The following is a 21,917-nucleotide window of genomic DNA, read 5'->3' on the forward strand; positions in this document are numbered from 1 at the left end:
CCTCCTGCGGGGTCGGGTGACTCATTCTAAACATCCTAGCTTAGAGCGCCCAGTCAGTATCAGTCTGTGCAAACACAACACAGCAAAACAAGTAGCAGAGCACTACCTAAAACTACTTCGTTTTTTTTTGCATGTTTCCCCTTTCTCAGTTTTTTTTTGCATGTTTCTCCTTTCTCAGTACTATATTAGAGATGAATATATCAATAGGGTCTGCAGCGGTCTTGTGTCATAAACGAGAACATGCAACAATGTGCTTTCCTATCATTAACTATTGTGGCTGAGATACATGTTTGCAGACTACTACCATGAACATATATCTGCTGTTGGGCAACTCCAAAATGTAAATTTTTCAGGAAAAGAAAAAACAATACAATTTAGGAGTAGGAGCCTCCAACCTCACTATGAGGTTGGAGATCAAAAGGGTGTGGAGCCTGGAGTCAGCAAAACCAGTTAACTCCACCCTCCTTTGGTGGAGTTACCTGGTTTAGCAGAAAGTTTGAGGATCCAATGGAGTTAGCTGGTTTTGTCAGAAGCGCTTTTTACTAAATGTTGACGGTTCAAGTGGTTAATGTCTGAAAATACACATTAACATCAATCCACCATATTAAAAAACATTAATTTACACAACACTGATGATAGTCACTTTCAAACAGCTAGGTCTATGAAGCCATCTATGAAATCTACGAAAAGGTTTAACCTGCAATTTTATACTATATAGGCCTACAAGCGGGGGTCCCCGATTCATCTCTCTCTCAGCCAAGGGGTCCTTGGGCTGAAGAACTTTGAAGACTCCTGCCCTTAACCATATCAAGCATCCTTTTCCCACCATTGTTTACAAACATCTCTAACATCAGTGCAAGCGTCTGCGATGAGAGCATAGCACTGAGATGAGAGACCGGTCAATAGGGAGAGGGAAGTGTCATTTTCCTACCCTCCCCTTGTCGTTATCGGCTCACACTTTCCTCCTGCAGGCAAGGGAGACAATCCCCTCCAACCTAAATATAGGAAAACATTCATCTTGTTGTTGTTTTTTATCTCTCCTCTGCACACCATCCAGCGTCTCCTATGGCACACATCCGGTAGCAGAGAGAGAGATAGATTGAGTCTGGCCTTTGGTGCACGGTGGCAGATATTAAGCTAGAAAGGCCTTCCTTAAACACTTTCACTGGCACCCCTATTTTGGGGGCGAACATTTTCGAAATAATTCAGACACTTTCAGAAATAGAACAATTACTGTGCAATTATATTTTCGCTATTCATTGTACAATTAAGTATTTACGGACTAAGTGGTTAACCACATGGGAAGAAGAGTTTATCGTTAAAAAGAAAATGAACAAACTTTCCTTTCGCGACAATGTGTCATTCAGTTCTTTACCGCAACTCAACTAACAATGAGTTGAGCTGTAACAGGTTCTGTTTAGAGTACCTACGTTATTGCTATTGTCTAGTATGTTGAAATTGTATGTATGAATGTATTTATTAATTAATATTTTCTGTATGTCCCTGCTACCCCCCCGCACACACACACAAACACACATACACTCAATTTACACACATATTTGTGAACTCAAAGGACCACAATGTAAATAAGCTCTCAAGCTTCTTGTGTTTTAGACTTTTGACAAATATCTGCAAATATCTGCAAATATATGTTCCTGTATGATGTGTATGCATTTTTGTCAATAAGAACTCTTTAGAAAATCATCATAGATCATACAGCCACTTGCAGCTTGTGTTTTAGACTTTTGACAAATATCTGCAAATATCTGCAAATATATGTTCCTGTATGATGTGTATGCATTTTTGTCAATAAGAACTCTTTAGAAAATCATCATAGATCATACAGCCACTTGCAGCCAACACAAGCCCACTGTCATGCATTTGTTGGGGCTTTTTTTTTACTAACAAGGGTAAAACCATAAGTAGCTCTATTTATAAAATGAAAGAACTACACACAATAACACAAAACATGCACCCCAGGGAGTGATTACTGCAGTCCCTATGAGAGGTCAAAGGACAAAAGGCAAAAAGCATGATAACTGCGGGCTCGAATACAAAGACTGAAAAGAACAGAGGCTTTTCAAGCCACATGAAATACAATACTACAAAACACAAAAGAGCAGCTTAACTTCACTTAACTCCCACTAGTGTCCTCCATTGACCATACATATCACACAGCGGCCATTTTGCTCTTACATACTCCACCCCACTACTCATATTTCCCACCCTGCCCTGAGTATAACCAAATATGCTTCATTTAGGAAGATAGCCCAAGCCACGCTTCACCACTAGAGGCAAGATGGTACATAATGGTCTCCTAAGTCAGTGGTTCTCAATATTTTCAGGCCGTGACCCACCCCCAGATAAATATTGTGAAAATAGCAGATAACAGCGCCTTGCGTTGCGAGGCGTATTTTCAAATGTTTTGCCTCTTTCTTATATTATTTGGCCAATGTTTGACCAGTTTTTATAGTATAGTTTGTTGATTACTTTTGATGCTGTAATGGTAAAACATTTTAGGTATTAAAAAGGTCTTAAAAGTCCTTAAATTGTCACTTCACTGTCATCTGGGGACCCCCCCAAAATCATGTGGGGACCCCCAGGGGGGCGCCATCTGACGGCAGATCTCGCCAACGTCCTACAGTATGTCTGTCTACTGGTGCTAGATCTCGCGAGAGTGTGTTGCTAGGAAAAGAACAGTTGATAACAAAGTTGATTTTCTACTGATTTGTCTCTCAAATATACGCCATACGTGCTGGCCCCTTGGGGTGATGTTGCACTATAAATAAAAATAAACTGAAAATAAACTGAAACTGCTCCAGATCTCCTCCGTGGGCAAATAACATATAATTTTGGGGGTCCTTGACCTGAAAAAAAGATGGAGAACCAGTGGACTAAACAACACCAGGGCCTGGTGGTGCTGGGGGTGTGGTTTGGAGAAAACTATACGATACGAGGAGGATGTCAGTGGGGACGACCGGGTCTCAGCGACCCGCTGTCACCACATACAGGGAGAAGGACAATAACCAAACCCCCGGACCACCGCTAGCTGTCACCTCACCCCTCCCTCTTCTCTCCTCTCATCCCTCCTTTTCCTTTCCCTTCCCGTAGCTAATACCACCCCACCCCCCGTCATCCATTCATGGCAGATCCTTTCAGCAGGTCATTCAGGAGGCCAATAAAGAGGCTAGCTCATTCTGTCCATTCTAGAATGTGCAATGTCACAAGGAGGAGAAGGGGGTGGGGGGGGGGGGGGGGGGGGAGTGAAATTCCAAGAAGGCTTATAAACCACACACACACACACACACACACACACACACACACACACACACACACACACACACACACACACACACACACACACACACACACACACACACACACACACACACACACACACACACACACACACACACACACACACACACACACACACACGCCGCCGCATAGAGTAAGCTGGACCTCCCGTTTTGGGACCGGTTAAATCCTTCGCATAGACCAGTTCCTGCAAGTAAAGCCCTGTCTTCTTCGATGTGACCGCAAATGATGAAGACAAAATCTAAGCCAATTCATCACGAAAGGACGCACGCTACTACTTGGAGACACGAAGGTCTCCAAAAGTTTGAGTCAGAGGCTAGAGCTCAGAACACGGTCTGTCAGTACAGTAGTGTGTGACTCTTTCTGTGTTGCTATGGGAATCAGAATCAGCTTTGTCGTCACATCACAGGCTTACAGAAGTAAAGAAGTGGGAAATTCATTTTCGTGCATAGTTCCCAAAGAAAGGGGAGAAGAAGAGGGGGGGATGAAACAAAAAAAATAAAAACAAATATATATCATGTTAAATTATACCCCTTTTACCCCTTCTTACCCCTTTATGTGAGTCACACAAGTGCCTCTGTACACAATGCATGCATGTGTGATCACGTACAGTATGTTTGTGTGCATGCACGTGCATCAGTGTGTGTGTGTGTGTGTGTGTGTGTGTGTGTGTGTGTGTGTGTGTGTGTGTGTCTGATTGCAGAGGCAGATCGTGGCACTATGATGGATGAGGGGCTGTGTGTGTGCTAGCCCCCAGGCTGCTGTATCGCTGTTGCCTGTCCTGGTTAGCCCACTATTGAAGTATCTGGTACCTCCAGTCCCATTCAACACACAGCAGCCACCAGCCCTGTCCCAGAGAACAAACCCAGCGTCCCGCTGTCCAATGCATTTACACACACACACACACACACACACACACACACACACACACACACACACACACACACACACACACACACACACACACACACACACACACACACACACACACACACACACACACACAACCACAGTCTTAGCACATTAACAGCCCTTCATGCAGGGTTTTAAAACAGACCGCATCGTTACACAGGGCAAGATGTTCTCTCACGCTCTCTCGCTCTCTCTCTCTCTCTCTCTCATCATTTCACTAGTGCAAAAAACTGACCCCAGAGTTATCCTCAGTTTTCTCATGTTCTATTCGCTGTGTGAGAATGGATGTGACACCAGTATCACTGGCAGACACTCACAGAGAGTCAAGGCGAGAGCTGGGGAATGTTTCAAAAGCAATGCTTTTTCACTCACAGTTCACAGGATGTTCTGTAATACTGTCCAGATGTACTGTACTCCTCGGCTTCATCTCCCGATAACTGAGGAGAGGGAAAAGTGTGTGTGTGTGTGTGTGTGTGTGTGTGTGTGTGTGTGTGTGTGTGTGTGTGTGTGTGTGTGTGTGTGTGTGTGTGTGTGTGTGTGTGTGTGTGTGTGTGTGTGTGTGTGTACAGTATGTGTGCACGCTCGTCCGTGCGAGCATGCAATGTGCGGGATAGTTTATGCAACTGCACAAACCCCCCCCCCCCCCCCTATGTTGTCCACTGCTCCAGCGGAACCGTTCCAGTGCATACCAGTGCGGAGCTTTAACTGGAAGAGTGGGTACTCTGGATCCTCCCCAGTGGACTTAAAAGAGAGTATAAAACGACTCACCTCCTGTCTATTAATAATCCTCTATCTGCAGAAAGAAGCACAGGGCTGCTCTTCACTGCACTGAAGGGTTTTATGTTTGGTCCATGGGCGAGGAAAGCACCTCACCCAATGGTCTAAAAATAATGTCCTAGATATACAGGAGGACGGGGGGGTGGGGGCTCTCAGTTAAGTGTCTCTGAATCTCGTGTCAGAAGATGTGGAGTTGTTTTCAATGGCAGAGATGTGCTTTTTGTTCTCCAGGGTGAAGGTGTATTTGAGGGCTGGAGAAACACTCATGACTCTTTCTATTCAGTAATAGTCTCGTTGGAAAGCTTCAATTGGACGGCGGCCGATGCCATATTCTGGGGTCTGATGCGATACCGATTTGGGGAATTTTCACAAACCTTTTGAGCAATTTTCACCTGTAATGACATGCCCAAAATAGGAATACCGGGTTTAAAGTGAATGCAAATTGTGACACATCAGCTGCATAATTGCCAATACTGATGCTGCCAAAAAAGTCAAAGAATTGTGGCCAAAAAGAAAACTAATATATCAATCAGACACAAAAAATGGACACAGCTTTCCCATGAGAGACGCAAATCTCTGGTTGTGTACACTAGGCACAGCAGCTGTTGATTATTCTAGAAAAACAGAACACTGTTGCGATCCAAAGTGCTGCGCCGAGGAAGAGATTGATTAGACTTTATAAATAAGAATACCTGGCACTGAAACTGCGGAATGGATGTGTGTGTATGTGTGTGTGTGTGTGTGTGTGTGTGTGTGTGTGTGTGTGTGTGTGTGTGTGTGTGTGTGTGTGTGTGTGTGTGTGTGTGTGTGTGTGTGTGTGTGTGTGTGTGTGTGTATATAAGATTGTGTTGCCAACCTTGTGAATGGTCGTATACGCTAGTATCGCTCTCTAACAGACACACATTCCAATAAGTCTGTGGTCTGTGAGGCGCACGCACACACACGGTTTTAATTTACAGTCACTGTCAGCAAGCGAGCGAGCACATTTCTGTAACCATTATCCCATAGAAGACGAGTGCCCTTGCCTTGCAAAACAAACGTGCGCCTGGCTGTGTGTACCAGCGTTGCCATGAACTTGCCCTAATGACTGTCTGAGTGTCAGCATTCGGACAGTATGAGCCAACTAGATCTTTCAATAAAGAGCTGCAGAGCAGGGTGTGCTAGATTTGTTTTCTTTTGCTTTTTTCACCCTTTTTCTCCCCAGTCGTTATGCCAATTGATTCCTCCCCACACACATTTCTGTATTGTCACTGCTGTTGTATCCTACTGACTCACATGCCAGTGAGGAGCCCCCACCGGAGGGACGTCGTTCTACTCCTCCCACCCAACACTCCCTGCTGACAGGTGCCACTCCAACGCTTAGGCTAGGAATACGTGCAATGACCAATTTCACCCTCTTCTCCCGGCTTCCCTCTACCCCCGAACACGGACCGATTGTGTTCTTGTAGCTGATGCTCGACAAAGCCGGCTGCACAACGGTGGATTCGAACCAACAACCTCTGCGGTGGACGGTGGTGGGCATGGCACTTTATCACTGCGCCACCCGAGTGCCCAGGTGTGCCAGATTAACAGTACGGTTACTGTTAACACATGGAGTGGTAATCACCTGGACAGAACCAGCCCATGGAGACCTAATGAACACCCAATAATCATTAGGACCTTGAATGATATATACTGAGTGCACCTCAGGATATCTCCACACACTCACACAGACAGCTCACACACCCACTGGTAGCATTTGTCTCACACAACGACTCAACATTTCTGAAATCGTAGGTTATTGATTTAAAGCATTTTTAACCACTTAAACCCCAGCATCCGTATTGTGGGGAATTAGCTTTTGCTGAAAATATCAGATCGACAAGCTTGTGAGCTTTTCAGCAAAAGCTGTCCTCACAATAACAGAAAACTAAAAAGATTCTAGTATTGAGCCCTGAGGGTTACCCATTTGGGGTTTAAGTAGTTAAGTGGCTGCCATGTCTTTCTAGACCTTATTGTGCAGCTCACATTGTTGTTCTAGGTCACTGCTGTGTTGACACACACAGGGAAGGGAAGACTTGTTTTGTTTCCCTCTCTTATCATCTTGGCCACATGGCCATCATATCACCCATGAGGACGGTTGCACAAGCTTGAAGCTGCCACCACACCACAGTAAGTACACTAGTGGTGGTGGGGAGCCACTTGAACTGCTGTATTATCAGGTGAGACTACATTTCCCCACACACACAGGAATAATAAGAATGTGCATCTGGCTGAATATTTCTATTGGCATAGTTAAGTGAAAATAAAGATGAACCACTCAGCCTTGTAATTGTTTTACTGTAACCAACGACATACCCTTGATTTAAAGACAAGGATAACAACATTCTGTGCAACATCAGCGCACGCGCGCGCACACACACACACACACACACACACACACACACACACACACACACACACACACACACACACACACACACACACACACACACACACACACACACACACACACACACACACACACACACACACAGTACGGGAACAATAGCAAGCCCTCGATCCTGCCCCCAATCTGTCTCTCACGCACAAAGTGAGAGGGAGGGAGACGCACACACGCGCGCAAAACACACACACACACACACACACACACACACACACACACACACACACACACGTTGAAATGATGAACAGAGAAGGCGCACTTGCTGTGTTCCAGTCAGAGCAGCGAATGCATTTGTATCATTCAAAATACAGGCTACATTTGCAATACAATTGCATGATCATAGCCAGTATGGTTTAGAGAAAATCATTATGAAAAGCAAAACAACCAAATATTAAATTATAATCGTTATTAATTGACTAAAATAGCACGTGTTTTGCCAGTCTAGAGTGACAGTCTACAGTTTACCTGTTTACAGATGTAATCGTCCCTGACCTGAGCACACACCAGGTTATTATTATATTGCTGGACGTATACAGTCACCAAAACAACTCTATAGGATAATAGCACATTATAGATTCTTACCGTTGGTGGCTGTGATCTCGCCGGCTTGGGCTTGAGACGCAAGAATTCCCAGACAGTGAAAAACTAAAACAACTCCAACAATAAGGCATGTCTTTACGCCCGCCATATCCAAGCTCCTGCTCCGCGGCCGTTGAATAACCAGATGCCTTCTTCACACACACAGATAATAATAATGCTCTCTCTCCAGGTCCGGGACTGGGACAGTATACTCTCTCTCTCTCATTGACTCCCTCTGCAAACTGTTCTGCTGCTTCCTCCTGCACGGGCAGCTCCTCTGGAAAGCAAAACACCCCGATCTGATCTGATTGTGCACGGGGCTCCTCCAGTCCGCTCACACACACTACAGGTCTGTGAAAGCGCTCTTCTCCTTCTGCTGTTTGTTTGTTTGTTTATGTGTTAATGTGCGAGCAATACGCACGTGTGCACGCTCTCCCACACAGGTCCCTGGCTGTCCTCCAATCTCGATCCCCCCCGAAAAAAAAGCAGCAACAGTTCAAAACATCGAGGTCATCCCACACTGATCCCAGGCAGCGCAGAACACACAGGTCTGCCTCTCTCACACACACTCCATGGAGAGGAGCTACTGCTGTGTGAGTGTGTGTTGCGCTCTCTCGGAGAACACGGTGCGCTCCTCTCCTCGCCGTCACCAAGCCGCCAGAGCCAATGATGTTCCTCTGCCTGCCTGATGATGGCTGTTGTTAAAATCACACGCACCCGCGTGCACACACACGCACACACGCACACTTGTACTTTGAGTTACTAAATTCTGGGATATTATCAACATGGCAATCTTTGTGGAAACAGTGATATATGCAGAACTGAGGATGTTAGAACTCATAACTCAGGAGGAGACAAGTCCAAAATCAAGACTGAAATATGGATAATGTTCGCTCTCATTACTCCTACATCATCTCATCTAATTCCACCCTCCATAGACACATCGTGAGAAAAATGTGTCATTTTAAAACTTTGCTCCTACACGTGATATCACACCTTTGCTGTGCAGCCAGGTATGCTTTATTGAACTGTTAAGAGCGCCCTCTTCAGGTAAGAAAACCTAGATATTGTTTGTCACCTTAAAATATCTGTCTAATGTCATTATTTACAAAAAACAGAATAAACCAAATACATTATATTTATTTAATTGGGGGGTATTTATTTAAAGAAGGTGATGATATCTTAATGATTCACCAGAAAATCATCAGATTAGGCAGGAAAAAAAGCATCTGATCTATGATCTAACTCCAAATAGGGTCTTGCAATTTTGGAATGTATAATAATGAAACTCGATTTGATTCCTATTGATGATGGTTGTATAGTAGGCCTATTAGTTGTTGTACCTTTTTCTTAGGCAGTCATTAGTATAACTTGTGTCTGGCAGCAAGGCTGGAAAGCTCTCAGCTCCATTTGCCTGCCTGCCAGCTCTTATGAGGAAGAACTTTGGTCTTCCAAGCCAGCACTTGAGTTCCTTAGGAATCACTATTAATACGTTTCTCCCTCACTGGCAGTGGTGGAAAGTGACTAAGTACTTGTACTCAAAGTATTGTACTTTTTGAGTTATGTTTACTTTAGTGTATTTTCAATTTTCTTTAACTTCTATCCACTACATCTCAGAGGCAAATATTGTAGGTACTTTTGGCTCACAACGTGTCGCGTTGTGAGGTTGTCGATTTGCAAAAGATTTTTATACATTTTATACATTTGAAAACGTACTGAAATGGGTTATACATACATGAGTACTTTTACCTTTGGTATTTTAAGTATATTTTGATGCCAATACTTTTGTACTTTTACTCAACGAAATTTTGATTACCAGACTTTACTTGCAACAGACTATTTCTACAATAGGGTATTTGATACTTTTACTTAAGTAAAACATGTGAGTACTTCTTCCACCACTGCTTAGGATTTAGGAATCACTATTAATTTGTCTCTCCCTCGTTGGTTGGCTCTGATGTTGCACAGGAAGGACAGCTTGGACCACATACATGTTCCAATTTAAGCCACTGGCAGTGGGAATTCAGAAGCTGTACAGCCACACCGCACAGTCATGGAAAGGATTCATGGATCAGAAATCGACTCATAAAGTGCATGGTTTTAAAAGTTTACATCGACATTTTATGTGAAAATACAGGGATGTGGTACAGATGTCGATGACCTTTTACATTATGATTCCACTGACTGGGAAGTGGAATTTACATCACAAATGTTTAACAAGATTTTTTATTTTTGTATTATGGTCTTCCTAGCCTATATTGGTTTGTAAAACATCTCTGAAAATCTCAAGAATTGAAAGCCAAAGGATGTATTCACAGTCCAGGATTTGTACGTCTCTCAGATTCAGGCGTACCACTCATAGCCAGTTCTCCATCAAAGACAGAGGTTCTTTACTCTGGAATGCACACATACTTTTTGCCAACTCCTCATCTTCACTCAGTAACTTTAAACATAGATTGAGGCGATAAAAACAAAAAACAAAAAAAACAGATTCTTGGACAAAGAGGGAGAAAGCAAGCTCTGCACATGAAAACTGATATGCCCCTAACAATCCAATGTCCCATGGTCTTGGCCAGTAATTTTCCACACAGTTACCTCACCTGACCAAGATATTTGCACTTCTTGTGAATTTTGCATTCATATCTAGCAAGTAGACTATCTCTAGCCAACCACAATTTTGTAATTGCTTTCTTCATTTCAGCAAATAATCACCAAGTCTACATACTGTAAGCCTATACATCTGTTCTGTGATCCATGAAGGCGAGCCATGTTGACTGCCAATGAAGCTTTAGTGGTGGTGCAAAAGAGATTTGTTTGCTGGAGGACGACGGGTTGCAGCCGGTGCTCTGTGCCAGGCCCAGTAATGTCTGACAGCAAATTGCCTTGACTTTGCTAAAGAGGAGACCTGCTACAGTCTAGTGAGGATTCTCATTTGCAGTTTGTAGTAGGTAGTAACAATATATATACATTCACACCTTTTACTGTATGTTCCAGGTCTATTAGTCCTTGGGCTTAACTTAACCTGAGTTTAACTTAGACCTTGGGTTAGATAGACGCATGCTGTATTTGTCCTTGCGGAAATTCATTTTGCGCCAAGCAGCCATCAGGACACAAAAATCCCAAATTAATTTCGCGCCAAGCAGCCATCAGGACACAAAAATCCCAATACATAAACAAATACACAATACATAGATTACACAATACATTGACAATACTAGACAACACCTCTCTTACAGAGAGGAAAATAGAACTGAGATTGGGCCTGTTTCTTCAGAACTCCTACAGTATACTTGATCTCTGAGCCTGAGCTTGCAACTGCGGCACTGTGTACCGTCGTCCTGATGGTAAAGGCTGTATTGACATGCGGTACCTTCCTTGCTAGGTTCTTTGCTAGGTTGCTAGGACAAGAAACACTGGTTTAGAGTCTATAAATCTTTAGTCAGGAAACAAATTAATGTGGTCATTGTGAGGATGTGTATTCTTTCACTTCCCTTTAAAATGTGTCTATGGCAGGCATTGTTATGACAATACACAAACAAATAACTGCTGACTAAAGCCTAATTTGTACTTTGTCACATGGCCATGTCACTCGCCGAAATATACTGTAAATTAGGTTTTACAGCTCATCTGCCTTCTCACATGGACCGGAGTCAAACTTGCTGTAGCGAATCCACTCAAGAAGCCTGGATGCAAATAAATTAGATTATCAATTTAGTCCCCTAACAATGAGTCTTCCCAGGCTGAGTCTGAAGCCAGGATGCCTCCTGAAAAAAATGAAAAAACATTCCTTCTCCTCAACTCTCTCCCGCCCCTCTCTCAGACACACACACGTACCCATCCAGAACCCCCTTTCCTTCTCTGCGGTTTATAAATCACCTTTCAAGTAGTTCACCACTTCATCATGACGAACAGCAAAAATAGCCAAACTACAAGCTCACTGTGTGAGATTCTAGATCTGCTCTTACCGCTACTTTAGAAAATTTATCATTTTTCAAATTTATGGAAATGTTTTGAAATTCCTTTGAACATCTTCATCTATAATGACATGACATGAAAAATAAGGATCACAGGGTTAAAGAGTTAAAGTCAAAGGTGAGACGGGGTCTTGCCTCTGTTCCCTCGTTCCCTCAGTTTAGGGTTATAGGCTTGGGGTTAGTGTTAAGTTTTGAGGGAACATAGGGCTGAGTGAACATACTGTAGATACACTCCTGTTGAGACAACAGTGGTTCAAAGTTGTTCTTAATTTATTCAAATAAGCTGAACAGAACAATCGTACTGTTCTGTAATGCCTAAAAGCCATTTTCAAATCCTTCCCTATTGCCTCTTTCCTCTTTCCTCTAATGAAAGTAAGCACGTTCCATGAACTTTTGCTTGGCAGGAGAGTGGAGAGGAGACCAGACCAAACTCCACCTCCTGACGGTGACCTTCAACACCATCCCGTCCTCCGACATTAAGATGAAATGGGAGATGAAATGGGAGGCTTTCAGCAACACGAAGGCCCTTGGGTCTGAAGGGTATAGTGGCAAGTGTTAATTTTCCGAGGTCTGCTTATTGTCTTGGAATCAGGTTCCTATAGTTGTTGAGTCGCAGCATTGCATTTCACCGCAGCATTTATGATGCTTGGCTACTTAATAAAAGGCGAACGCATGCAGGGACCGTGTGGCATTCAGTGCACTGCTACCACGGTAGATCCAGTAATACATGTTAATAACGGTTAGCCACAAAGGAGAACAAGATCGACTCTGTCTCTTTCTTTCCATTATGGGGCTGCCTGCCTTTCCGTCTCACAACAGGGAATATTAGCCAGGACTGAAAGTAGACTTCTATCGTTCTGTCTGCTTCAGTGGAAACTTTATAGGCTCAACTTGGAAAAGTTGTGCTGCTCCACAAAGCTGCGCGTGAAAGCGAAGTGTCACTGCATAGATGACAGCCAGAAAACGCAGGTTATCAGGCTTTTGATGTGTTGTTGTTTTCCGTTAAACTGGCTTTGGAATGAACATGTCATTTGGAAAGGGAGTATTTTCTGGTCACCGGGCAAATGGGAAATTGCTTTTACAGCTTCACTCAGCTAATGGCTGCTCAGATGTGCAGCCATTGTGGGTGGTGGTCGGGTGGGGTGGGTGTAAGTGTTGCTCAGGGAATATGCTATACACTTGGCAGGTCAGACCTTCCGATTCCCAGGTGGCCTCTCTACCCATTCAGCTACAGCCACCCTTGGTAGACACTTCTGTCCACAGCCCAAAATTCTGAACTGCACAAGCTTTGTCCCAGAATGGATCAATCATACAAGAGCTTCTTCTTCTTCTTTCGGCTAATTCCCACCACACAGCGGATCATCAATTTCCATCTGGTTCTGTTGTCTGCGTCTTCCTCTTTGACTCCTGCCACCTGCATGTCGTCTCTTACCACATCCATAATTCTTCCTCTTCTCCTCTTATCGAAGAGCAATTAATCGTATTTCTAATCCACAGCAATATAAACTTCCCAGCAAAAGTCATTTCCCTCCATTCAATCATTCTGTCAGGCCTAATGTCTGTGCCTCATAGAGCAAACAGTAAATAATAAACATTAAAACATATTTTTAACTGACCTGTGCTTAATTATACACCGACGTCTCTGTCTGTTTTAAAAAAGTTAATCAAGCGTCAAGAGAAAACTAGGGAGGGCAGTGTAGTGTGGCACAGTTCAATATTCAGGACACACTAATTGGTTAGATGCGGCACACAAACCAACACAGATTTCTTTCAAGATATAATGAAGCTCTCCTGTACGGCCGTTAAAGTCCACATAAAAGGAACCAAAAAACCTTTCATGTTCCTCCCACACGATTCAAGATGTGAGAGCGCCAATCAAAAGCAGCCCTGGAGCTCTCTCATTCACTCCAACCTTCGACACAACAGTGTTTTGTCTTGGAAAATGGAAGACACTATAGAGTGAAAAACAGTCTGAGCTTCCCCCTGGGCTGAACAGGATTCGGAGATGGACCATTACATTTCTTGCACTCACCGAGAAAGAGAGAGAGAGAGATTGAGAGAGAGAGAACTCATTTTAAGGTACAATATATTATTACCAGGGAGAAGAGTGGATTTCTCCTTGACATGACTTGCAGGGCTGACCCTGGTGAACCCTGATGGACACAGAGGAGGGAAATTGGCCTGAATATATGGTGACAGCAGGTTGACAAGGCAGGGTGGACTAACACCCAGGAACCCCATACGGCTGAATAGTTATGTTAACGGTGCCAATTATAGTGCATAGTTTTTTCCCATCGAGATTTCCGAACATATTTATAAAAAATGTTTTAAGCCTGGAACCAAGCCATCCAGGCTCCTGGTGAATCAACATTTTATTCTGTGTCAAAAATCATTTGAATATTGAATTATACACTAATTAAATACCCTTTTTGGGGGGGTTTTCAAATGTCAAACAATTATTTATATAAATATGTTTGGAAATCTCTATGGGACAAATGAATGGACTTTCTATCTGTGGAACCACAAAATGGCCGCCAAGGACTTCATACCTTATGTCCGTAAAAAGGCTGTCATTGCTAAATTCTCCTGGAGCATTTTCATTACTGCAGTCTCAAGGAGTAATATAAAATGTAACATTAAAAAAAAAAGAAGAAAAGAAAAACAGAAGCAGTGACCTTTATACTAAGTTGCATAACACATCCAGAAATAACAGATCTACTAGCTCACAATGCATCACGCTGCGATGTGTTGTGAGCTGGCAGATCAGCTATTTTCAGCGTGCGACACTGTGCACAGCGAACAGTAATCAAAGCCATTAGATTGACCATGCTCTATAGCCGACAAAATTTGAAAAACAATTGTCGCACTGGGGTGGGGGGAAAAAAAGCTGACGTTAAAGCATTGCTTTATGGAGAGCTGTCAACAGGGAGAGGACAATGGCCAATGTGTGCTGTTGTTACTACAGGCTTATACCAGTCGACCTGCATGCTATTCATCCATCATGAATAGGTGAATAATGAAACTACCAGAAAGATGCACCATTCTCCCTTGGGACAAAAACAGAAAGGGGGTAAAAGGTTGAGGTGGGAGAGGGGGGGGAGCACCGATGCCTGCACATTATCAGTCAGCAGACCATCATGTGAGAGTGAACAAAGTAGGCAAGGCATTGGAAGCGTGGCTGTGTGTGTGTGTGTGTGTGTATTGTACACACACACACACACACACACACACACACACACACACACACACACACACACAATAGAGACAGAGAGGTTCATGTGCCAGACATTGATTGTTGTGTCGTTGGGGTCAAGTGTCAAGGGTGAGACAAGCAAACATCGGTACAGAGGCTGTGAAACAGCTGAGTCTGTGTTTATAGTTTAGCCAGAGAGCGACAGAGAGACAGAGAAGAGATGTCCTTGAAGTTGATGCCTTCGCAAGTTGTAAGAAGTCATCATCATCATCATCATTGTCAATATCGTTAATATCAAAAGCATTTTCATCATTTTTGTCTGTCATAATCACATTCGTTTTTCCATAATGATTAATGTATGAAAATATATTCATACTGATGAAAAGAGACACTCGGTGGATTAGGGCCGTTTCACCAGAGGATTTCTGGCTAATGGACTGGAAGACGAAACAGGAGCAAATGAGGCTCAGAGCACTGAACAATAAAGTGGTAGAAAAGGCAGCCATATAGCTCTATGAGCCATGCAAGAATCACAGACTAAATGTGAAAGCCCATTTCTACCGCTGAAAAAAATAATACGTTTTGTTCTTGTAACTATGAATAAAGAAAGAGTTTTTTTCTCACAAATGTAAGATGAGATGAGATAAAATAAGATACAACATTTATTGATCACCAGTGGGAAATTCACTTCGCCCCCTAACCGTCTGGGCCCAAAAGTTTGGGATTTTGGGTGTTAAAGATATCATTAATATATGAAATAATATATGTACAGTCTGTCAGTAAGTCTAAAAATATGAATGATGACGTTGCATCATGTCCATTCTTTTCACAGTACTATTATTTAAAAGTGTCCTTGTGGTATCTGTTTCTTCCTAATGTTTTGCAACAGCATGTGAGCATGCACACAAAACCTTGTGCATCAGTGCTGAAGGAGATGTAGCTACAATACGTTGCAGCTTAACGGTGTGTTGCTGAAGTGCTTCCATTGCTTTTTCAAGCATGTCAGAATCAGAATCAGTTTTATTGTCACATCACAGGTTTACAAGGTAAAAAAGTGGGTGAAATTCGTTTTTGTACATCACTCCCATCGCAACGTTAAATTCCGTAGAAAGAAGAGTGGGGAGAGAGAAGAAGAAGAGGGGTAGGGGGCAAGTGGGAAGGAGATCGAACAAGAGAACAATAGAAGGCCAAACAAGTTATCTACATATTTACAAAGTACCTGAGATAAAGAAACAAACTAAGGTGCCTGAGCATAGCAGCAATGTATGTATACTGTGCATGATATACTTATAGACGGACGCTAAGGTGCTTAGAGAGAAAAAAAAAAAAAAGTGAAAATGAAACACGATTAGTTACAGTATACACACTTCATTGCAATTGGGAAATATATAGGCATAGTTTGCTTTGCACGATAGCTGGCTAGCACCAGCTGAAGTTAGTAGAAGTTCCTCAATGAGGTTATCTGGGCTTTTTGCCACCTGAGTCACATTTATTATTGGTAAAAGAGATATGTGTTCTAAGAGATCTTATTCTGGAGGCGGATCGTATAGCTAATCAGAATGGAATATGAAACATTTGACTGATATGTCTTGATCACATGACCATTAGAGATATAGTGTACCGATTTGTTGGTCTGTCCCATATAATATGGGACAGACTAATTTCAAACTCGGTGCGTGCATCAGCGAGGACTCGAGGGAGTGCGGTTGTCCAGAACCGTCATACAGAGAGATCTAGTTGTCCAGAACCGCCGATCCAACCGTTATGTCCATACATGGGCATGCCTATACATGGGCATATACTGATTGACACTGAGTTGGCGTTAATAAAATAATAATAATAAACTGTGAAAGAAGCGGTCAACTACAGCATATTAGGTAACACAATGAAGTAGTTTGATATAAATGAAATCCACAAAAACATTTTAGCAATTGATGTAAGGCAAGGAATTTCACTTCATTTAATGGCGTTTCTCTGACTTTCAAACTGTCAGAGAAGTTCTTCAGATCATTATTGATGTACTGTTTTTACACATTTTATTGGTTGACTTGTGTTTTTTGGACCAATAAATTACTTTTCTCAGCAGCCAGCTTGTGGTGTCTCCCTACTTTGTCACAGCCGTTGAGCTGGGCTGTGACAGTGGTTACAGGCTACACCTGTTGCAGGGTATGGGACTTTCAAGGATGCTGAGCATTTTGGTAAATTACTACTGCTCAGTCTCAGATTTGTCGCTGTCAGAGTTCTACCTCTGGTCTAGGCTGATATAGTGCGACAATTATTCAGAATCAATATGTAGCAAATGTAAGTATTGAAACATTTGTATTTCAGTCAGACAACTCTTCGATTGAATTAGAATCAGATTTGTATTGATACATTTGAGCATAGAAGCATTTGGTGTCAGGGCTCCATTCATTCCCTGTAAGCATGAACATTTTAATTAAGTGATATGCCAAATAGAATTACAGGCAATAAATTAAGACCCCAAAGGGAAAAAAGAGCCTACAGGTGGAGGCTGGGGAGGCGGTGGGCAGCAGCAGACAGCGAGGCAATGAAGAGCAGAGAGGCGGCAGCACAGTGAGCAGCAAGGAAAAGTGAGGATTGATCAGGTAAGCAGGGAGTTTATATAGCCTGCAGGCGAAGAGTGTATAACTGGTCACCTGATCAGGGCTTGGCGCGCTGCCTTGAGTCATTTGCCTGGACCAGCTACACAGGCTTCGCATCATTTATAAACCTCATTGATGTGCACATTAGAATTGAGTATAGTAAAGGCCAATGTAACAACAACATACTGTACTTTCCACTACCCCCTTGGTGACAGCCCAATGTTTATTTTATCTTCATTCTCTTTGATCGTAAAGTTTCTATAGCCGTGCTGTTTATTCTACAGTATGTATGCTTTATATTTGCACAGAAGCACATTTAACCTGACAAACAGTATTACTGTTAACTCCTTGATAGTAGTATGTCAGCAGCTATTTGAGCCTCAACTGTCTTTTTGCAGACAAAAACATGTTTGCTGTCTTTTTTGTAGACAGCAAACATGATATTCCTCCACGAGATCATGTGTTTGGCCGTGTGTGTGTGTGTGTGTGTGTGTGTGTGTGTGTGTGTGTGTGTGTGTGTGTGTGTGTGTCTGTCAGCAGCTAATCTCCTACTGCTTTGATTGAATACTTTACTAGTCATAAATGTAAACAGCATGAGGTGCAGTCAGACATTTAGGCTAAAAGGATAACACAAAAAAGTCCTGGGGACTCGTTTCCATTGTGGTCCTATGTATTCAATTCATCGACATAGCATAAAAAAATAACACAATACATATCAACAACAAATACAAAACAAAGGAGAAAAAGCTAAACATTTTGGCAGTGAATGACACCTCCTTTTAAAAAAAATGTTTACCTCCCCTTGTCGTCTCCTGATAGATGGTTTTTCAGGCCTGTTTTGAACGAAGCCAGTGATCCACATTTTTTAAGGGATGGTGTCAGGGCATTCCAAATATTCAATACTAGGCCAACAGGTCGAAAAACGTCAATTCTTAAAAAGATTTCAATCAGCAACTCTCATTTATTTATTGCAAACTATGGGATAAGCGTCCTGCCAGTCTACCCTATTACAATGCTTCTTTCCCACCGGCCTATGGGATGTACTAACCAATTGCAGACATGGCAGTTTACTGGTACAAGCCAACGTTAGATTAACACCAAGATATACTTTCTTAAATGTGACAACAGGCTGTATGCCTACCCCCCAAAAAAAACTAATTAGGAGAGTCTTAATATCTGTGAACATTCAACTCAGTCCAAGCTGTCTTAATACTGAATACACAACACAGCAGCTACGGATCAATCAAGCAGCCGGTCCCAGCTGCGGAGCTTACAGGCAGGCAGGAAAAGTACTACAGACACTCGATGTAGCTTATTTGTAAACTATGTATATATTTAAATAGGTTGTGAAAACAATAATGCAATCATGCATTGATATTAATAAGAAAATGTACTTTTTTGGCTGGGTACATTTCCGTTGCAGTGGTGTAATATTTGACCAGGAGTATCTATACTTAGACTCATGTAATAAGGTTGTGTACTTTGTCCACCAATGCAGATTGTAAAAGCAATGCTATCTTGTGTGTCAGGTACTGTATTTCTAGCGTCTGTATTCCAGACAATGGAACTCGGTTTGCTCCATATCAGTTCTGGTCACCTGTTCTCTTCTCTGGAACCAATTTCTGCCTGCTTGACAGAGGCTTTGCCTGTTTGGATTCTTCTGCCTGTATTGGACCGTCTTCCTGGTTTGGCTCTTATTGCATGTAATTGTCTCCGCCAGGCCAAAGGCATGGTCGAGACCAAGTGTTGCACCCTGTCCGTGTCCATGTGTGTGTCTGTCTGTGAACAGCTAATCTCCAGCAACGTTGGCCCGATTGCACACACTCCCTGGATGCCAGAGCAGAACCTCTGCCCCGAATCTTTCAGATTGGCCTGTTATAGCGCCACCAGGAGGCAGATAACAGATTACGCGACATCACGCAAATCAGTACACAGTATCTCTATAGTCATTAAACCAAACAGGTCTTTCAGATTTTTAATATTCTATCCTGATTGTGAGATTGGCTTCCAAAGTTTGCAGGAGTGGCTTGTTTTGAACAAAATGCCTCAAATCATAAACGCAGCGTCTGTGAAACTTTGCACGCACATTCTCAATAGGCCGAGGAACACATGACACCCTTTTCACATTGTACTGTTATAGCGCCACCAGGAGGCTGATTTTTGCTTAACAATTTTTTTTATATTACTCCTGCAGATTTTGTCCAAACATCACGGAAACTTCGAACATTGCTGGCCCACAATAACCTACCTGACCTGGCAGAGACCTGTGCTCCTAGGAGCACTTTTTCTAGTTGGACTTTGAATGTCTGCCTGCTCCCTATTTGGACATTTCTGCCTATGTTGGACTGTTTCCATGGTTTTGACCCATGCCTGCCTCACCAATCCCTAAGCTTTGTACCTATACTGCCTTATTAATACATCCTTTGTATTGCACACGATCTGTGTTCCTGTTCCTCCCTATCAGTAACCCTGACAATATCCTGGCCAAGCCTCAGCAGCACTCTAGATAAAGTACATATCACACACAATGGTGTTTATTATCTGTATAATTTTATTAGCAAATGCACATGTCAGTGCCTATTCACAACTTCGGCCATACAGTATATTGTACATGATAAACAGACCATTTCCTGTTTGTGTTTTTTTTTCTTCTTCATTTTCTTGTAGGCTTAATATCACTATGTGATTAAAGTTGTTTGGTTGTTTGTCAACCAATCTTTTCCTCAAGGAAATATTTGCAGGTAGACTTTTCAAGCCAATCCCTGCTTTAAAATGCAATGATAAAGCACCCTTGAGCGAGAATATCCCAAATTATATTTAGTGTGTTGGATAACTATCTCAAACAAGTTTCAAGTCTGTGCAAGTAAATGTTCAGACCATACTGAAATGAATGGAAACCAGAGGCAAACCACAGTAATGTCAAATATATCGTCTCAGTCAATGGGCTAAACATGCCAGACCACTGATATGGTCTTTCCAATCTGAAATCTTTGAGCAAATTCTGATGGAACAGAACATTAACGATGTCCACAATCTTAACAGCACTAAAAGCTGTCCAGTAGCCTACTAATACACATGTATCAGTACTGTGTGGTCTTGTAAATCACGCGTGTGAAGGTGGCATCTAAAGCGCACCGATAACGACCTTTCTAATGAGACATTGCCGTGACCAAAATTTATAACAGCATAACTACAGTTTAACTGTGACATTAATGGGCCCCTTTGTTCAGCGAGGAGAATGCAAAATCACAAAGCATCCCGCCCACAGACAAAGCGGCCAGAAACACTGACACTTAAAGCATTTTAATTTTCACAAAGTGCAAATAAACCAGCGGCAAACTGGTTTTACTTGCACTTGTGAAATTAAAATGGATTATTTCTAAAGTTGGTATTCTGGGGCATCTTTGTCCTCAGAGGATCTCATGTTTAAATTGAAACGAATGCCTCCTTTCACCAGCAGAGGCAGGGTGCTGTTTTCCACATGTCGTTGCTGTCGGGCAGAAACCTTGTATCTCCATATTTCAAATGTTTTCATAAATGAATGCCCCACTTTGGGGTCGCCTGCTGGCTAGCGGCCCAGGCGCATACCACATATGCTGGTGATAAAGCTTGACAGCGTGTCGCAGGTTCGACTCCCAATCCCTGTGGCCTTTGCTGTGTGTCACCCCCCCCATCTCTCTCCTTGTTTCCTGTCAGCCCACTATCCTATCAATAAAGGCAGAAAAGGCCCCAAAGAATATCTATAAAAATAAAGAATTAATGCCCCACTTTGTCATACTACCGTGTCACACAAAGCAGCAAAAATAGCCGATCTACAGGCTCACAACGCGTTGCGATGCGACACATTGTGAGCTTGTAGATCTGCTATCTTTTCTTTTTTTCTATATGTCGGTTTTATAAATACTAAACCAATGAACTTGTGACTGAACAATAACTTCACTGGATCAGTAACAGTTTTAGACATACAAGGTTTCCACCCGACAGCAACGATATGGAAATAAAGGGACATCTGCAAAGCCTAACTCTATCGCACAACCTTCCCAACTGACAGCTGAGTGGGCTAAAAAAACAAACCTGCAAAAGTAATTGCAAGCGCCGCTGCCTGACCCAGGTTTACTGCGGCGGATGGTGAGTCC

General features: G+C 42.7%; 1 protein-coding gene across 1 annotated transcript in view; it reads right to left on the reverse strand.

The window, feature by feature from the left end:
* plxdc2b (plexin domain containing 2b) overlaps positions 1-8,613 on the reverse strand; it is a 139,529-nt gene extending 130,916 nt beyond the window's left edge. Inside the window, exon 1 of the mRNA XM_084048773.1 lies at positions 8,015-8,613. Coding sequence (XP_083904899.1) covers positions 8,015-8,120 — 106 coding nt within the window. The 5' untranslated portion in view covers positions 8,121-8,613. The remainder of the gene's footprint in view (positions 1-8,014) is intronic.
* Positions 8,614-21,917: the final 13,304 nt, after the last annotated feature.

Source organism: Gymnoscopelus microlampas (assembly GCF_963454915.1).
Source record: "Gymnoscopelus microlampas genome assembly, chromosome: 22".
NCBI lineage: Eukaryota > Metazoa > Chordata > Actinopteri > Myctophiformes > Myctophidae > Gymnoscopelus > Gymnoscopelus microlampas.